This window comes from Callorhinus ursinus, unplaced genomic scaffold, assembly GCF_003265705.2.
Source record: "Callorhinus ursinus isolate GAN/ISIS: 27379988/994484 unplaced genomic scaffold, GSC_fseal_2.0 scaffold17, whole genome shotgun sequence".
Taxonomy (NCBI): Eukaryota; Metazoa; Chordata; class Mammalia; order Carnivora; family Otariidae; genus Callorhinus; species Callorhinus ursinus.
The window spans coordinates 39893328-39910398 of record NW_027397079.1 but is presented as its reverse complement, the minus strand read 5'-3'; the positions used below and the strand labels follow the sequence as shown (position 1 = coordinate 39910398).

General features: G+C 44.4%; 2 protein-coding genes across 11 annotated transcripts in view; one reads left to right on the top strand and one right to left on the bottom strand.

Moving 5' to 3' along the window:
* The window catches only part of INTS10 (integrator complex subunit 10), a 37181-nt gene extending 27418 nt beyond the window's left edge, over positions 1–9763 (top strand). For 5 of the 8 annotated variants that reach the window (XM_073902601.1, XM_025885964.2, XM_025885965.2 and 2 more), the window contains 5 exons: positions 1702–1781; positions 3071–3233; positions 4126–4219; positions 7113–7190; positions 9344–9763. In XM_073902601.1, coding sequence (XP_073758702.1) covers positions 1702–1781; positions 3071–3233; positions 4126–4219; positions 7113–7190; positions 9344–9500 — 572 coding nt within the window. In that variant the 3' untranslated portion in view covers positions 9501–9763. Of the gene's footprint in view, positions 1–1701; positions 1782–3070; positions 3234–3294; positions 3333–4125; positions 4220–7112; positions 7191–9343 lie in introns of all 8 variants that reach the window. The other 3 variants (XM_025885957.2, XM_025885958.2, XR_012381192.1) reach the window with 2 other exon arrangements.
* A 4207-nt stretch (positions 9764–13970) lies between these two features.
* HGSNAT (heparan-alpha-glucosaminide N-acetyltransferase) overlaps positions 13971–17071 on the bottom strand; it is a 44344-nt gene continuing 41243 nt past the window's right edge. For all 3 annotated transcript variants that reach the window (XM_073902597.1, XM_025886067.2, XM_073902596.1), the window contains 2 exons: positions 16930–17042; positions 13971–16347 (listed from right to left, as the gene is read on the bottom strand). In XM_073902597.1, the coding sequence (XP_073758698.1) occupies positions 16166–16347; positions 16930–17042 (295 nt within the window). In that variant the 3' untranslated portion in view covers positions 13971–16165. The remainder of the gene's footprint in view (positions 16348–16929; positions 17043–17071) is intronic.

Here is a 17071-nt window from a genome sequence, read left to right as displayed (position 1 = left end):
ATTTAAATAAAAAATAATATGTAACAGAAAAGTAAACTATGTGGCATAATATATAATTTCAAGTAAACATTTTTATTTTTAAGAAAATGAAGAAAAGGTCTTTGTGACTGGTAGGTAGATTTATTAGGACACTAAAATTTCCTAGAAGACAAGAGCATGATAGTCTTGATCATTATTGAAGCTGTTTAAGGTACATGGGAGGTTTTTAAAAAAAAAAAAGTATAGCCCAGACCCCTTCAGAAAGTGTGTCTCTGAAACAGAAGCAGATCAGGTGGGTTAAGATTGGACCTAGCTGACTTCAAGACTTACTTTAAAGCTATAGTAGTAGAGATACTGTAGTGTTGGCATAGAGACTGACCGATGGAACAGAATAGAGAATCAAGAAACAGATTCACAGAAGCAGAAATCCAAACTGACCACAAACTATTTGAAAGGATTCTCAACCTATTAGCAACATGGGACATTCGGATTAAAACAGTAAGCTACCATATCAGACAGGTCAGAATGAGAGTGGCAATACTGTTGGTTGTGAAGACACACATTGCCCGTCTCCTCTGGAAGGTGTATAAACTCATACCATCACTGTGGAGACCAATTTAGCCATTCCAGGTCGAACATCTCATTACCTAGTTACATTCCTCTTCTAGTTAAATCCCTCAGATCAATGCTTTTCAAAGTGGGTCCTCACCCCCTGGGTAATGAATTTCAACCATTTTCTTCTTTTAATGAGGTAGAATATAATATTATTACTAAAATGAGTTCATCTCCTGTAAAAAGGGTAAATTGTATTTCATGAACCTTTTGTTTTAGATACATAAACATATGTAAATATGTATGTACAGGATCTCCATGATTTCTTACTAATTTCATCCTCAGGGTAGAGAAGGATTTAGGATATAAAGAGCACACACCATAAAGGAAAGGATTAAGGTCTTGGTTTGAAAACTATTGCCTAAAGTTTCTTTCCCACAAGTGCACAAGAAAATATATATAAGAATGTTTATTTTAGCATTGTTTGTAATAGAGAAAAATTGGAAATCTCACTGTCCACCATAAAAGAATGGATAAATGAATTGTGGCATATGTAAATAGCAGAATACTGTATAAACATTGAAAATCAATGAACTAGAGCTATAGCTCTAGTTTCCCTATTGAGAATCTAGGCTTTTTGGGTACTGTATCAAAAACAGTTTGCAGAAGGATGCATACAATATGACACCATTTATATAGTAGACTGAAAACTTGCAAAACTTTCCTCTTTTGTTGCAGAGGAATGAAAAACAGCGCCTTCAGGATAATAGTTACTTCAGGGAGAAGGGAAGAGGGCAGCTGACAAGGTGCACAAGAGGTTTCAACTAAATTTGTGATACTTTATATTAAAATCTTTAAAGCAAAAACTTAACATTTTATACAGCTGAGTGTTGAGCACAGTATTACAAACACCTGTGTTTGTTTCTCTACATTTGAAATGTTTTGTAATAAAAAGTATTTAAGCAAGGTTAGGGAAGAAGATTGATAAATGAAATCCAGAGATCATTCAAAAACCAATTTCACCATCACTTAAATATACTCGTGGTTTAACTGTATTTGAAATCATGTGACTGTTGCTTATCTTTTTTTTCTGGAAAGCATCTTAAATATATGCTTTTCAAAGCTGTTTTCTTTGCTCATAACAGACATATTGTGGACTTTTGCCCACAGGTTCAGATCTGAAGTTGCTGCCTTGTACCAGCAAGGCTATCATGCCATTCTGCCTGCATCTAATGCTGGCTTGCTTTAAGGTAAGCTGAGAGCAGGGGCGCCTGGGTGGCTCAGTTGGTTAAGCGACTGCCTTCGGCTCAGGTCATGATCCTGGAGTCCCAGGATCGAGTCCCACATCAGGCTTCCTGCTCAGCAGGGAGTCTGCTTCTCCCTCTGACCCTCTTCCCTCTCGTGCTTTCTATCTCTCATTCTCTCTCTCAAATAAATAAATAAAATCTTTAAAAAAAAAAAAAAGGTAAGCTGAGAGCCGATTAGCATGAATGCAGTTTAATTTGGAACACTGTTCTGATGATCTGGAGTGACTTGGTGTTGTGGGGAGAGCACATGGGCTAGCGATGAACAAATACCAACTATGGACTGCACTAGGCACAAATGAGTAGGAAATGATCCCCATCCTTGAGCAGTTTACAAATAAGCATGGGACAGTTATCCAAATAACCTGCCCATAGAGATGGTCAGTAAATATTTTATGAATTAACGTATGTCAGAATATATTAGCTAGAAGAAGAGATTACAAATGCCCTTGTGTTCATAGAGGGATGGCAAGTTTGTTATCCTAAAGATGGGGGGGCGGGGGTGAAAGCATTTCAGGCTTTAGGATGAAGACCAGCAGAGCTGGGAAGGTTTACAGGCTGTTGGAAGAACGCCAGGCCCTTGGCTGCAGGTGGAGCAGAGCCTTAGTGTGCATTTCACCCAGGTTTGTGAGCAAGAGAACAGCAGTACTGGGTCTCTTGTTTTAGGGCTGTAATTCCCAGACTTCACTCATTGCCAGAATCCCTTGGGGCAACACAAACAATTTAAAAGTGTGATTTGGGGCCTAGCTGCTCATTTAGTCCTTGGGCCGGTTATGCGTTTCACACTGCCACTTCCTTCCTTGTTGCTCGCTGCCTTTCTGCTCCCCAGTCCACGTTCTCCTCCAGCCCTTCTTTCCTACCCGCCTTCTGGCCCACTCGCTACCCGCAACTGCCCCCTTCAAAGAAATCCCCAACTTCTCTCTGCCCTACAGAACTACTCAGCTTCTCTCGCCCTTTTCCCAAAGTCGAGCTTCAGGCCTGCCAGGTGTGTCCCGCTCCCATCAGGATGCTCAGTGACCTTGTTCCCAGCACGAGGGAAGCCAGGCTTCTGTGGTTGGGACCCACCCCCTCAGAAGGCAGTTTTGTTTGCATGGGGCAGGTGTGTGTTCTGCTTTGTTCCCTAGATCACATATTTTCATATAGCGGCATTTTTTCAGGAAGTGCTATTTGGTATATTTAAGATCACTCCATGATTTCCTTTTCCTTCCAAGTCTGCACAAATCCTTGTCTTGCAGCTCCGAGCTTTCGCGGACAGCAGGGATGACATGGCGCTGGGCCACGTGATTGTCTTGCTTCAGCAAGAGTGGCCACGGGGAGAGAATCTTTTCTTGAAAGCTGTCAGTAAGATTTGCCAACAAGGAAATTTCCAATACGAGAATTTTTTCAACTATGTTACAAGTATCCTTTTTCCTGTGTGAGCATAAGAAATTCTGACTTTTTTTTTTTTTTTTTTTTTTAGAATAAATTCATGGTACAAGAGTGAATGAATCATTCCAGGTAGAAATACTGGTTTTCACTATTTTGGGGGAAGAGAGGAAGAATGACTAAAAATGGGCCTGTGGCAGTTGGTCTCAATGAGAGTCCTAAAAGGCTTCACAGAGGTGATGCACGGAATCAGGAATACCAGTCAGCTCAACTCCACTTTCCACCTCCAGCGACTTCTAGGCAGGTACCCAAGATGCCTACATTAATAGCCTTCAGGTTCCTGAGAGGCCCAGAGCGGCTGGTGAGGCCAGAGAATAGAGTAGTTCATGGGCCTTCATCTCTCAGCACAGGGCCTCGTGGGACCTCTCCTGGGGGCACTGGCTGTCCCCCGGGGTCAGCCGTTAGAGCACCGTGTCACAGCCGTTACAACTGCCACTGAGAACCCACCACCTGTGTGGCCCACCCCAGCAGCTGCTTTCGGCCATAGGGAGTGTCGTGTTTCATACGGTTAGGGAAAGACCACCTTCGAGTTGTGAGGGACGTACTGTCCTTGTCCAAGCACCGTTTCCAGGGATCTAGCACCCCCACTGCCTCTTTCATTTCTTATTAAGAAAAAAGATTTTGCTGTTACGGTCGTATAGAATCTGTTTAATTAGCATCTGTAGGAGAAACATTTATCTTTACAAGGTGGTCTGGTTGGTACAAGAATTGTCAGTTTGGGAATCAGACCAGCCTGGGTTCCAGTACTGACTCTGGTTAGCGGGGTGGCCTTGGGCAAGTCATTCGGTCACTGCCAGCCCGGTCCTCCTCCGAGAGAGCAGGGCACCTTGTTTCTGCACGTGGTTAACCTGAATCTGGCCTGCAGATATCGATATGCTGGAGGAATTTGCCTACTTAAGAACTCAGGAAGGTGGGAAAATTCATCTGGAATTACTGCCCAATCAAGGAATGCTGATCAAGTAAGTATGCTGTCTTGCTCTCCCATGCTAAGCGCTCACCTTTTCATGTGCTTGTAGGAAATATTTGTAAGTTTCTGTAGTTTTGAGAAGTTTCACAGAAAGGAATCCAAACCTGGTCTCTGTTTTGGAGAGTAGATTTGATTCTGGGTACCTTTTGAAATTTGGTGTTTCCTTAACTACATTTCTGATAAAGCATTGTTTAAATTAAATTTCTGTCACTTTTGAAGGCTTTTCACTAAACGGAAGTCTCATTCATGATATCTTTTCCTTTCCAAAATTTACAGGCGAATCCTATAAACTTTTGGTGAGATATAAATGTTTTTAATTAGGAAAGAGCTATGCTTAATTAAAGTTGTAATGGATGAGGAAAAGCTACACACTTTATTTATAAACTGTACTTGGATTTCAGTATTTATTTGAGGCCTTCCCAAGCAATCATTGCTTGCACAATACAAGGGAAACTAGCTGGGTCTAGTGCCTCTTAAGAAAAACACCCCTGCCCAAGAAATAGTGGTGGGGTGCCTGCTCTCGGGCAGTGCCCTCTCACACCTAGATGAAGTTAGTGACCATTTATGATTTTTAAATAGCTCATAAATCTTGCTTCTATCCTTCAGTACTCATTGTAGTTTGGATAATAGCTCCTCTGTGCTGTTAATGCCACGTGTAGCTTTATTTTCATACTCCGTCCTTCGCATCCTGCAGATTCAGCATGGCCGTGAGTCAGTGTTAGAGTCACTGCAAGAGACGGAGCCCCAAGTGAGAAGGGAGCGGTGCTAAGGCTGAAAACCTTGTCCTTTTTCTCTCAATTGCGAAATGAATGAGTTTTCAGTTGTTGAGAGCGAAAATCCACACCTCCTTCTGTCTTTATAGAGCCTTAGAAATGTTGAGAGGGAAGCTTGAGATGTGCATTGTGGATATGTATAATCGCAAACATTACTTCTATTGAGAAGAGGGTCTTATGGAATCCATTCTAAAGAATGGGAAGATTAAGTGGGGTTTTTGTCCTTCGTCTGTAAATAGTATTAATAGATATTCTAAATGTCTAAATTACAAGACCAAGTGCTCTTTTTTGAAAACCCGAGCCCTTTGTGTGTTAGGTGGCTTAGGCAAGATGGGCTGGACACGCTCATCTTCCCATCTCCATCCCCTTCCCTAAGGCTGCAAATAAAAACTAGGGGGCAGACAATGCATGGTAAAAATATTCTTAACAGTGGTCGAGAACAAAGATGACTTGTTGATATGGGAACTTAGGTAACCCTTTTTGTGGATTTAAAAATAAAAGATTTCCAGGTTTTGAGGCTGGATATATAAAACATACCTAATATTAATAGCTTTTTAGTTAATTCACATTAATGCTTACTGTACAAATTATAATATAGGCATCAGCTACATTTGCTTAAGATTAAGCTTATAGATGATATCTCACTTCAGATAGTGCTTAACTGTGGAAATATGAGTGAATGGACTGTTAGAAAATCAACAGTTGGATCTCGAACTTCATTATACTGAACCTTTCTTCTGTAGCCAGTTTGTATCGAGCCGAACAGTGACATGGTTTCATGCAGACAACCCCTAGGACAAGGAATGAAAGCAGGCTCTCTTGGACACCAAGATAATATCACTGTAAAGAGTTGTTTAGGGCAAGGCAGGGATGCACAGCATGCATTTCTAGGCTTTGGAGAGAATTCCAGGCTCTTCCACCTTGGTTAGTATAAACTTTAATGTCTTAGAAGACGATTAAGCCTCTTAGGAAACCTGCTGTTCTGTCTGTTTGGAAGCAAGAATAGGGATTGTTACTTAGGGAGCTGACCTTCTAGAAATTTGCCCAGTCTTCACCGTGCGAGTCTCAAAGTTCATTTGAAGCCTGCATTTCAGATTACTTATGCATAACCAGCCGGAGAAGCAAGCTGCATAGAGCCAGAGAGCTCTTACTAAGGGGGTAGGACTAGAATCTTGAGTAAAACTATCTATATTCCTTTTCCCTTTGGGTTCCAAACAAATTCTCTGACACCATCGCAGACCTTTTGGGCGATGCCTCCAGCCGAGTGGCAGAGGTGTCATGAGCAGTGCACATGCCCTCCCCTTGGGTAAGGTTGTGAGTCCGTCCTGGTCTGCTCGGATGCTAGCGGGTCCCAACCTGAGGGCACCCGGGGCCTGACCAACAGAACAAAGACGCTTTGTCCTTACGCATTTTTAAATAGAGAACTATTTCTTTGCCGATATTTGCAGTACCATAGTTGAATTAGACTGGGTGAAAATGGAAAAACTGTGTCCTGTGCACTAAATCTTTGTTTCGAATTCTGTTAAAGCCATGGGTCCCAGACTTCTTCCCTCGCCCCGCCCCACATCTGTTCCTTTTCTCAATACTTTTTGAAATTCAAGCTCAACCTTTCTTGATCAAAAACATTGCCAGCCCCTCTAGTCGTCCCAGAAGGGCCTCTTCTGTTCGGGGCTTCAATCCTGGCAAAGATGGTTATCAAAAGCCCCCGAGTTTATCTCTGGGATTGGCGGGGGCATGAGCAGAATGGAGAGTGAAGGAGGCTGGATTCAAAAATGTGTCTTCTCAAGCGTGACCCCCTCTCCGCACTGCCGTTCAGTTGCGTCTCGTCGTCCTCTTCCTTGGTGGTTGCTTTTACACCAAATCTCGAGTGGGCCTGAGCTCGGGGCCCAGGAACGAGATGCTCTGGACGTGCCCCCACAGCAGGTGCAGGGAGAGGACTGCTAGCTTCTCCCGTCCTCCTGAAGGACACCGCTGAGGCCGGGGGCCCGTGGAGGTTCAAGGGTTTCTGCATAGTCTGTTCCAGTCTCGTGCATTTTCTCTGGCGTGTTGTTTTTGCAGTGCAGGGTGAGTCGGTGTGGGTGTTTGAATGCTGCTGTTTGCTGTTTTTTAAAGGCCTTCTAGCCCTCCCATGGGGTTACTGCAGCAGGAATTCTTACCTGTGCTTCAGCCCAGCATACAGACTGCTGACAGGTACCACGTGGAAAAACACCTGCTCATAGTGTGCCGTTTTGTCAACATGTCGTACTGCCCATGGTTTCCAGCTCTCTGTTCCTCAGTGCTCTTTTTCATGCTTTATTTATTTTTTTAATTTGTTCCGCATTCCTTGGCAAACCATCTGGTTGTAATATTGTAACATTTCTTATTTTTTTTCCATAAGTTGCCAATGTTTTTGTGTTCGATTTAAAAATCATTATGGATCTGGAAAAAAAAAGTTATATAAAACTGTGTTAGATTAAGCACACATTAGGTTAGGCTCTAGACTGTGATTCTCTTTTGATAAAACATAAGGCATTCAGTCATAAATATTTAAGGATGCTGGAGCTCATTTTAAGTAAATTTTTGTTCGTGGATTGTCGTATTAGTGAGCAGTGTCGATGTTCTGGTCTAACCGGGCCTTAGTACAGCATTTACTGATTTTTCAGACCTTCCCTTTCTAAACTGAAAATACTTGGTATGCTGCATTTATTAGCTGATTTCTCCTGTCCTTAACCACACAAGCTAACTAATGCTCTTCTTCATCCAAACTCACCAGAGGGATAGAGACTGATAGAAATATAATGGAATTGTACTGCTTTATCTGTAGAAACAATACCATTGAACCATGATCAGCAGGACACGACATTTTATTATATTTTTACTAGCACAAAGGGAAAAGTTTGCTTTGAGCTTTCAAAGCCCTTTAGCTCGTTGTCTGCAAATACCAGTAATTCTCATTTGCTCAAGGGTTGGCTCGCATCAGGGGTTGCAGTCTGGGTCCCAGAAGAACAGGATCTCGGGACGGCTCCAGTGGGTCCACGCCTATTCCCAGTGGGCCTCATGGGCTCAGCCTCCCTGACCCCATGTCCTTATTACTGAGTTAACCAGCCGACTTCACTAGGAACGTCCCCAAAGAACTGTGTTTTCTCCCTGGCACTGCTGCCATTTGCGTAGTTCTTCCGAATGCCCGCGGGCATTGTAGACTGTCGTGTAGGTAGTATCTTTACTAGTCTGACAGAGCCGAGTTTTGTTTTTTCTTCTGTTGCATTGCAACTTTTTGACTTCTGCTGTACTGTTTTATATGACAATACACAAGTTAAAAAAAAAAACGAACATTTTAGAGTGGTTTCGACAGTTTTGTTTTGGCCAATACATAAGAATCTAATTTTAAATCCCTGCTACTGTGTCTGAGGGAAGTTAGGCAGTCGAGGTGGGGAATGGAGGTGCCTTCTATTGGTCTAATCTACTAAACTACTGACCCGGTAGTTGAAACTCCTTTCCTTTTAACAACCCGTTGAGTTTTGCTAGATTTTTCTTTTCCTTTCTTCATTTTGACATCTTAAGTTTTCTGGGATTTCCTTTGTGAACTCCTTCTCCACAGCACAGCTTTCGGGCGTAGCTAGAACTTTTCCTGTGCTCCACTGACCCTTCCACAGACGTGCATGTCTCCTGAGCACGTGGACCACATCTGGTCCCCAGTAGGCTTTTGCAGGGCACTGGCTGTTCTTCAGTGAGTCAGCTTCTCTCTCCCCACCCCTGCCAGACTCTTGTCTTGGGACCTCCAACTCCTCCTGCTGCTTCTCAGACAGACGTGAGTCTGGATGGGCTCAGCATTTAGCAGAGCTGTCCTGTTCTGGCATCACCGGAGAGCAACGCACTTGGAACCCCAGTGGCCGAGCACAAGCCCCAGGTCTTTCTGAGCCTCATCACAGAGCCCCAGGCCCCAGCTTAGTGTGGTGACCGGCTCATTCTGGCTTCCCTCCTCCCTGCTGCTGCCTCTGCACTCGGCTGCCTTGTCCACACATGAACTGTGGGGCCGTGTGGACTGGGCCCAGTTGACCCAAAGTGACAGAACCGTGCACAGGTCAGCAGAGGGATGCATAGTGTCAGAGCTGCAAGAGTCCAGAAGCAATTTTACCAGACGTTTAGATGTTTAAAATAGCCTTTTACCGAGTGGGAAACATGTCTCTAGTTTTATGTCTTTCTGAGAAGGAACGGGTAGGGGGATTGTTTGGGTAGCGCTTTTCTTCCTTTTTGAATTTTTTTTACTTAGATTTCAGTCAGGTTTTACTCCTGCCCCAGAAACACTGACCAGTGATGCCAGCGCTAACTATGGTGTCCATCTGTTTCCCTGTCCCTGCCCTCAGGCACCACACGGTCACTCGGGGCATCACCAAGGGCGTGAAGGAGGACTTCCGCCTGGCCATGGAGCGCCAGGTGTCCCGCTGTGGCGAGAACTTGATGGTTGTGCTGCACAGGTTCTGCATCAATGAGAAGATCTTGCTCCTTCAGACTCTGGCCTGACCGGAGCCCTTTCCGCCAGAGGAAAGGCAGCTCCGAGCCGTGGCATTTTTTGTGAAGACATAAAGCATTATTCATAAATGTTGCCATTACAACTCTTAGAAAGAAGAAAACCTTCTGAATTCCAGCTCCTTGGTTGCTTAAAAGTAGTTCCCAAGAGTCTGAGACGCTATTTCTATTTTTCAGAGTCATTTTTTGTAATTTTTGTAAAACAAAAGAACCTCTTTTGTAAATAAAAATCATCCTAAGTTTGGGGCTTTTAAAAATGTATTTCAATTCTTGGTGAGTTTCTGAACAAGAGTGTGCTTTACTTAAATGAATATTATTCATGATCTCAAGGTCTTATTCATAGTTAGGCATTGGTAGGTATTACATATCAACATACTTTCAGACCTTTTCATTCAGGAAGTTTTAATACCAAAAACCTTTACGCCAGAATGAACTTGAGTGAACTTCCATTGAGGGAGCTGTGGGTGGGGGTCCGACGTGCAGCAGCCCAGGGAAGGCACCTCCTCCCTCCCGCCGAGCCCAGGTGCCCTGTGGCGTGGCTCCCAGCCCTGGCTCTGCCCGGCCTCTTACTGCCCTGTACTGAGACAGGTTAACTCCCCTGTGCCTCAGGCTCAGCCTTGAGACACAGAGATGATGGGACTTCCCTCACAGGCTGTGAAGACTAAGGTTTCCCTCATGTGACATCTGTGGAAAGGCACCTCGTGTGTCCCGCTGGGCCAGTGTTAGCTTGCGGGTTTATTTTCTTCTTTGCCTGCCCTGAAATATATCAGGTAAACATCTAACAAATGCTTGTTTCTAGGGGCTTGATTCTACTTAAGAATGGGAGGGCTAAGAAGTTAGTTACTTTGCATTAAAAGTTTTAGATCTACAGTTGACCCCTGAACAACGGGGAGAGGCATCTGGGGGCGACAGCACACCCCCCACCCACCCACTGCATAGTCAAAAATCCACCTATAACTTGATTCCCCAAAAACTTACTAATAGCCTACTGTTGACTGGAAACCTTACTGACCTGGGGTTACTCACCTTACAGTGAGACACAAAATGTTGATTAACACGCATTTTGTATGTTATATGATTTATATACTATATTCTTAAAGTAAGCTAGAGAAAAAATGTTAAGAAAATCATAAAAATACACTTATAGTACCGTACTGTAAAAAATCTGTGTATAAATGGACCCATTTTCAAACCTGTGTTGTTCAAGGGTCAACTGTATTAAAATCAATAAAGTGGTTTAAGTAGTAGATATCTGATCTCAGAAAATATTCCACCTACCTCGTTTTAAAGTGTTTATCAATTTAATATGAGTTGATTACAAATATATAAACCATCCTGTTGTTTTGATTGAGGAATGTGTCGGCCCCTGACAGCTTTCAAATTAAACACTCTCTTACCTTTTGGTTTTATACCTTCCTCAGATTAGTATTTGGGGGCAACATACATCAAAACAAGACTTTCTGATACCCAAATGTGTAGGCACCAGATAAAAAAGAACCACTCTTTTTTTTTTTTTTTTTAATTCAGAGGTGCCACTCCTGTGTGAAGAATTGCAGGGGAAATGCCATAGAATAAAATGGGAACTCAGACGGAGTTTGCAGACAAGGCAGGGCAGGGCAGGACTGCTGACCTCTGGCTCGTGAGGACCCATCCACACCTCTTGCACTGAGACATGACCAAACTCCAGCACAGCTTCTAGCAGCATGAGGCCGCGTACCCAAGATGACCCTAGACCCCCTTAAAATGCCCACCTGAGAAAGCTGCACACTCGCAGAATGTATTCGGCCAAAACATGGTGATGAGCAGATAGGTCCCTGAACCCCCTCCTAGAGTTATTTTTAGAAAGCTGGCAATTATAAATCCTTCTGCTGCCCTTTGAGTTGTGAAACTACCACCGGAAACCATCTCCATAAGGACCCAAGATGTCTCCAAAACATAAATATCCAGGAGGAGAAAGGCCTAGTTCAGGTGGGCACCTCGCTCCAACATTCCCCACCACCTCCCATCATAAAGATAGGGGGAGAAGCTCCAACTCTCAAATCCACATGGCCTTGTCACACAGACCAACCCCATCACACCCCTCGCTGCCTTTCCCTTACAACCCCAGCCTTTAAACAGTTTCCAGCCTTTTTTTCCAGGGAACTGGGCTTAGTCATTGACCCCCCAGTGCAGTCAAGTCTGCCCTCACCCCTTCATTAAAATGGCTTTGTTTCTCTTTGACACAGGTCAGGCATCACCTGGAATTAAACTGACTCCTGGGCAGAACTGTGTCACAGGCAGGATTTGGCTACATGGAGGTACAGGTCTACAAGCTAAATGACACTTGGAGTTTAATATTAGCAGGAAAACTATCCTGTGTCGAAATAAAAGTGCATGACTACAAGTAATCAAGGACAAGAACAAACAGCCATAAAAGGTGGGAAAACCAAAGACCTGATTTTCTGTCCAGCTCTAGTAGTCCGGACAGAATTCCACCAGAACCCGAAATGGTAATGGACACTGTGGGAAGCCACGCGCTCCACCCTGCAGGGAGCAAGGCCAGCTAGCTGTCCGCACAGCTAGCACTTTGGATGGAATTCTGGAGAGGAAAGCCAGCAAGATAATGGCATCTTTTTGTCAATGGCAGTGTTCTGACATACAAAATTAGATAAAGGGTTTATGAGGTCTGAGGCACTTTACGATATAAGGCAAACATCTAGCATTTCTATCAACTTTGAATTGGAAATGCATGTAGCCTAAAAAAAACAAAAAACACCCATGTTTTCAAAACTAATGCCCAACAAATACTGATTACCAAGAGAAAAATGTTGGCTACACTACACTCTGGTGAAAACAGATTACACAGATATGCAACTAAAGACAAACACTAGCAGTGTGTTTTCCCACCTCATTTCAAAGCTCCAACAAAGGGAGTGTTAAAAATCTCAAAAGCTGAAATTATGCCAGAAGCTGCATTGTCAATAGGGTCATGGATCCTACCGTGTAGTGCCTAGTGTTTTTAAAGACCTACCCTTAATTTTTTACAATTGATAGAGATCTCTTCCTGAAAAGCAGTTTGATATGTTGAGAAGCTTTCTCAAAAGTCCATTTGTCTCCCCCATTTATTTGCGAAACAGTTATATTGAAGGAAAAATAAAAACTATTATGTTGGAATTTCATTTAAGCTGACACCCTTTAATACATCCTGGATTATCGCACATTTATAAAAGATGCCCTTTATTGGCCAGAGTGAAAAGACAAAAAGTATAAGAGCAACAATTTATTCACTTAATTATAAATATAAATATATAAATAAATGGAAGTACAAAAAAATGAATAAACAACATCCAAGTACTACATCCCTACTCTAGAACAGTATTTTGGGCTTTATTACTTGATTACTTTAAGAATTCGACCCAGGGGCGCCTGGGTGGCTCAGTTGTTAAGCGTAGCATCTGCCTTGGGCTCAGGTCATGGTCCCAGGGTCCTGGGATCGAGTCCCACATCGGGCTCCCTGCTCGGCAGGAAGCCTGCTTCTCCCTCTCCCACTCCCCCTGCTTGTGTTCCTGCTCTCGCTATCTCTGTCTCTGTCAAATAAATAAATAAAATCTTTAAAAAAAAAACAAAACAAAACTCGACCCCGACTTCCCTGTAAGACACTCTCCTGACTGTGCCACTCACTCAGGCACACTCGTCCCCTGCCAAAGCAGGTCGTCCATGTAGCCATGCTGTGGGCTCATCAGTCCACAGTCCCTTGTCACAGCTGGTTTCACGAGTCAGATGAGAGGCTCGTAGCCAGTGAGACACAAGGAGGTGGCTGCTGAGAGGCTTCTGGGGAGGGTTTTCAGTCTAACGAAGTGATGAGATGCACAAAAGGAGATGCCCTGTCCTTTGGGTGGGTGTCACGGTCCCTGAGTATGTGTGGCTGTCATGGTGCGCTGGCCTCACAGGCAAGTGAGCTGGAGCCAGCCCACCTCAGGCCTTCTTGTATGAGCCAAGTTTTCCTTAAAACCCAGCTGAATCAGGATTTCCTTGTCCCTACCGTTCAATACACCCTGATATATATTCCCCTATTCAAGAAATGCTTCTGGAGGAGCCCCTAGGTGGCTCAGTAGGTTAGGCTTCCGCCTTCGGCTCAGGTCATGATCTCAGGGTCCTGTTATTGAGCCCCAAATTGGGCTCCCTGCTCAATGGGGAGCCTGCTGCTCCCCCTGCTTGCGCTCTCTTGCGCTCTCTGTCATAAAAAAGAAAAAGAGAGAAATGCTTCTGGATAACTCATCCAGAGAGACCCAACTCAGCCTGACTTGCCAGGACTTGGGATGACACAGTGTGACCATCCACGATGACTCACTGCAAGAGAAGGGGGCAGCAGGTTTCCTCACCAACTGTCCCCTTACACATTAACAAAAGGAACATTTTCATGGGGCACTCAGGACACAGTAATTTTATCAGCACTTAAATATTAAAAACAAAAACCACCATTGCTTTGCTTTGATAAATGTTTATTTAGCGCCTAAGTACGAGGCACTGTGTGCGCACCATGAGTCATATACAGATGAACAAGACATAATTCTTGCCTTTAACAAGCCGACCGTCTAGTGCGGGAAATGAGACAGGTACACAAGTGTAACTATGATACCAGGCAGAAAGCGGTAAAACGCCATGAGTAAGGTACTTTGAGAGGAAGAAAATACTACTTTTGGATGAGAATACGAGATTAGAGAAGGTGTTTCAGAAGTAGTGGGTCTAAAGGTCAAGTGTACCCAGGGGAAAATTAAGGGGAAAAAGCAAAGCAGGAAGACTCCAAAGTCAGAAGCAGGAGGTGCTAAGTGCTGGGCGGGGAGGAGCCTGGCTGGCTGGCGGAGGCGGGGCCCGGGGTGCGGGCTTGGGGGCGGGGCGCGGGCGGGGCGCGGGCGGGTCAGGCAGCCGGAAGACGTGTCCCGCGTCCCCGAGGGTGGTTGTATATACTATACACACGTCAGGCAAAGCGGTTCCAACTTCGAGGGAAGATTTTGTATGGAGGGGGTCTTACCCGAGCTCTTGCTGCATAAAGCTTAACCTGGAGGCGACGGATAGTGACTTGACAGAGGAAGGACTGAGGGACGGAGGCCCGGACTAGAGCGACAAGGCAGCGGCAGCGAGAAGACAGGAGTTTCAGGTGGAAGACCCGGGAATGGCGGAGCATGGAAAAGGGGGCATAGAGGAGGTAAGGTGAGTGAAAAGTGACGGAGTTTCACAGTTAGAGCCAGAGGAAGAGCCATTCATGGAGCTAGGAAAATGCAGAGGGAAAGTGTGAATTTGGGCAGAGAGGCGGGAAGACGGGGTGCTGGCGTGCCGGCGGGCGTGCGGGCGGAGGGTCCCGCGGGCAGTGACGAGTGGGGCTGAGGGTTCGGGGCAGAGGTCCACACAGGCCAGAGAGTCGTCCGTGCTGTGGTGACGGCTGAAGCCACGTGGAGGTGGCCCCGTCTCACCGCGGAAGGGTGGGCTGACAACCTATTCCGCCTGTTCCTCCGGACAGAATTCTCACAGAAAATTCGTTAAGCATGATGATGCATCATATGAAAAGTGCTGTTTCTCTCTGCGTGGTCTCCTGTCTTCACTCCTGAGAAACTACTTCTTCAGTTTTGTGATGCCCACAGGAAAGTGCCTCCACCGTGGAGGGCCACTCTGAAAAGATTCACTCCAATGAGAGGTGGGGGTTTTTAACCTTTTCATTATCATTTATCTTGAAGAGTTTTCTGTAATAAAATTATTTTCCTAAGGATTTCAGAAAAGCTCTTGATGTATCCCACCTCAATGAGCCTAAGAGCTGGAAGGCACCAGAGAGACATCACTATCTCCCTCATTTCACAGATGAGGGAACCGAGGCCCAGCGAGGCCACGGGACTGGCAGACATCTCACACGGCAAGGATAGCAAAGCTGGCGCCACAAGCAAGACTGTGCTCTTCTCTGCCACACTATAGCCCCGGGTGCCAGCCACCATCTAGACACACAGTGAGAAAGACGAGTGGGGACACAGCCGAACAGGTACGTGAGTATTGTAACTATAAGCAAGAGTGGCTGGGAATAACACATCTATATTTTAACATCTTTTCCAAGTGGGGAAAAGGAGAGAATGCCTGCCAATAGAAAGGCATTTTTGGACCCACCAACGCTTTGCAGATCTGAAAAGGAAATTACTCTTTCTTGAAATATTATACTGCACTTAGCCACAAAAAATATTAGGCTGCATCGCTACACATCCCATTTGATCAGCCACAACAGAAATGATGGTCTTCTTGGTTGGCATGTGTGCACTTGGAAAGGCAGTCTACAGGAAAACAAGATCAATAAAAATTAGACTTTAGGTTGTTTTATCCGTCACACAAGGAAAATGCCCATGGCAGTTTCCTTTTGAAGAGTTAAATGAGAAATCCTTAAAATGAAGTTCTAAATATATCGATTTACAGATGGAGAAAAAAGACAATTATATTCCATACATCTAAGTCTCAAATACACAGAGTTCTGATGAACAGCCGCGTCATAGTACACCAGCCAGAGCACATCAGCATGTTCCCCAATCATCAGGAAATACACATCCTACTGATTTTATAATTCACGGTTCCCTTTAATAAAGGCTGCTTCAACACTCCCCCCAGGCCCACTAGAGTCTGCCAGCAACACATTTCAGCTGGAGCTGTCAGATTTTCCAAAACACCTTCTTTTTATAGAGAATGTAGGCAATGAGCACCCAAACAGCAGTGGCAACTATGTTCTGAGTTAGATGTTCTTTGTGTGACTGGTTGTCCTGCAGCTTCCACTGAAAGGGGAAGTAGTTCTCAAACACCTCGTGGCCAACGTACACCAGAATAGAGTTCATTCCTGGAGGAGAGATACAGAAAATAATATTTTCCTGAGTCACATTTGATCTATTTAATTCTTGAAATTTGACTTTAGTCCAATGAAAAATAACAAAAAGCACACACATTATTGGCTACTGCCCAAAATAAGTAATGCGTATCTTAAATACTTAAGTATAAGCTAGATCAAAAATCAGAAAATATTTATAATGATGTAATTCTTGATTAGTAAATCTACAAGGAGAGCCAAAATCATGAACTTATCTTTTCTAGACCAGAAATTTGAGGTCAGAAAAATGTAACTGTCACTAGAACTGGAGGGCTGAAGTGAGTCACTGAAATGACTGGGTCTAGGGCGCGCCTAAGTGGCTCAGTCGGTTAAGCATCCGACTCTTGGTTTTGGCTCAGGTCATGATCACAAGGTCCTGGGATCTGGCCCCGAGGTGGGATCTATGCTCAGTGTGGAGTCTGCTTGAGATTTCCTCTCTCAGTCTCTCTCTCTCTCTCTCCTTCTGCCCCTCCCCACCCTGCGTGTACATGCTCTCTCTCTCTCTCTTAAATAAATAATCTTTCAAATCAACTCTGAGCTTAGAGGTTTGTTTACCTGGGTAGAAGAATGGGGTTCCCGTCCACAGTCCCTTCACATCTACGATGGGGTACAGGATAAGCAGGATGAAGAAGGCAAAGGAGCTCAGTGTGGTGACATACGAAATGGACCTACAAGGCGAATGAGGTGTTTCAGGGCT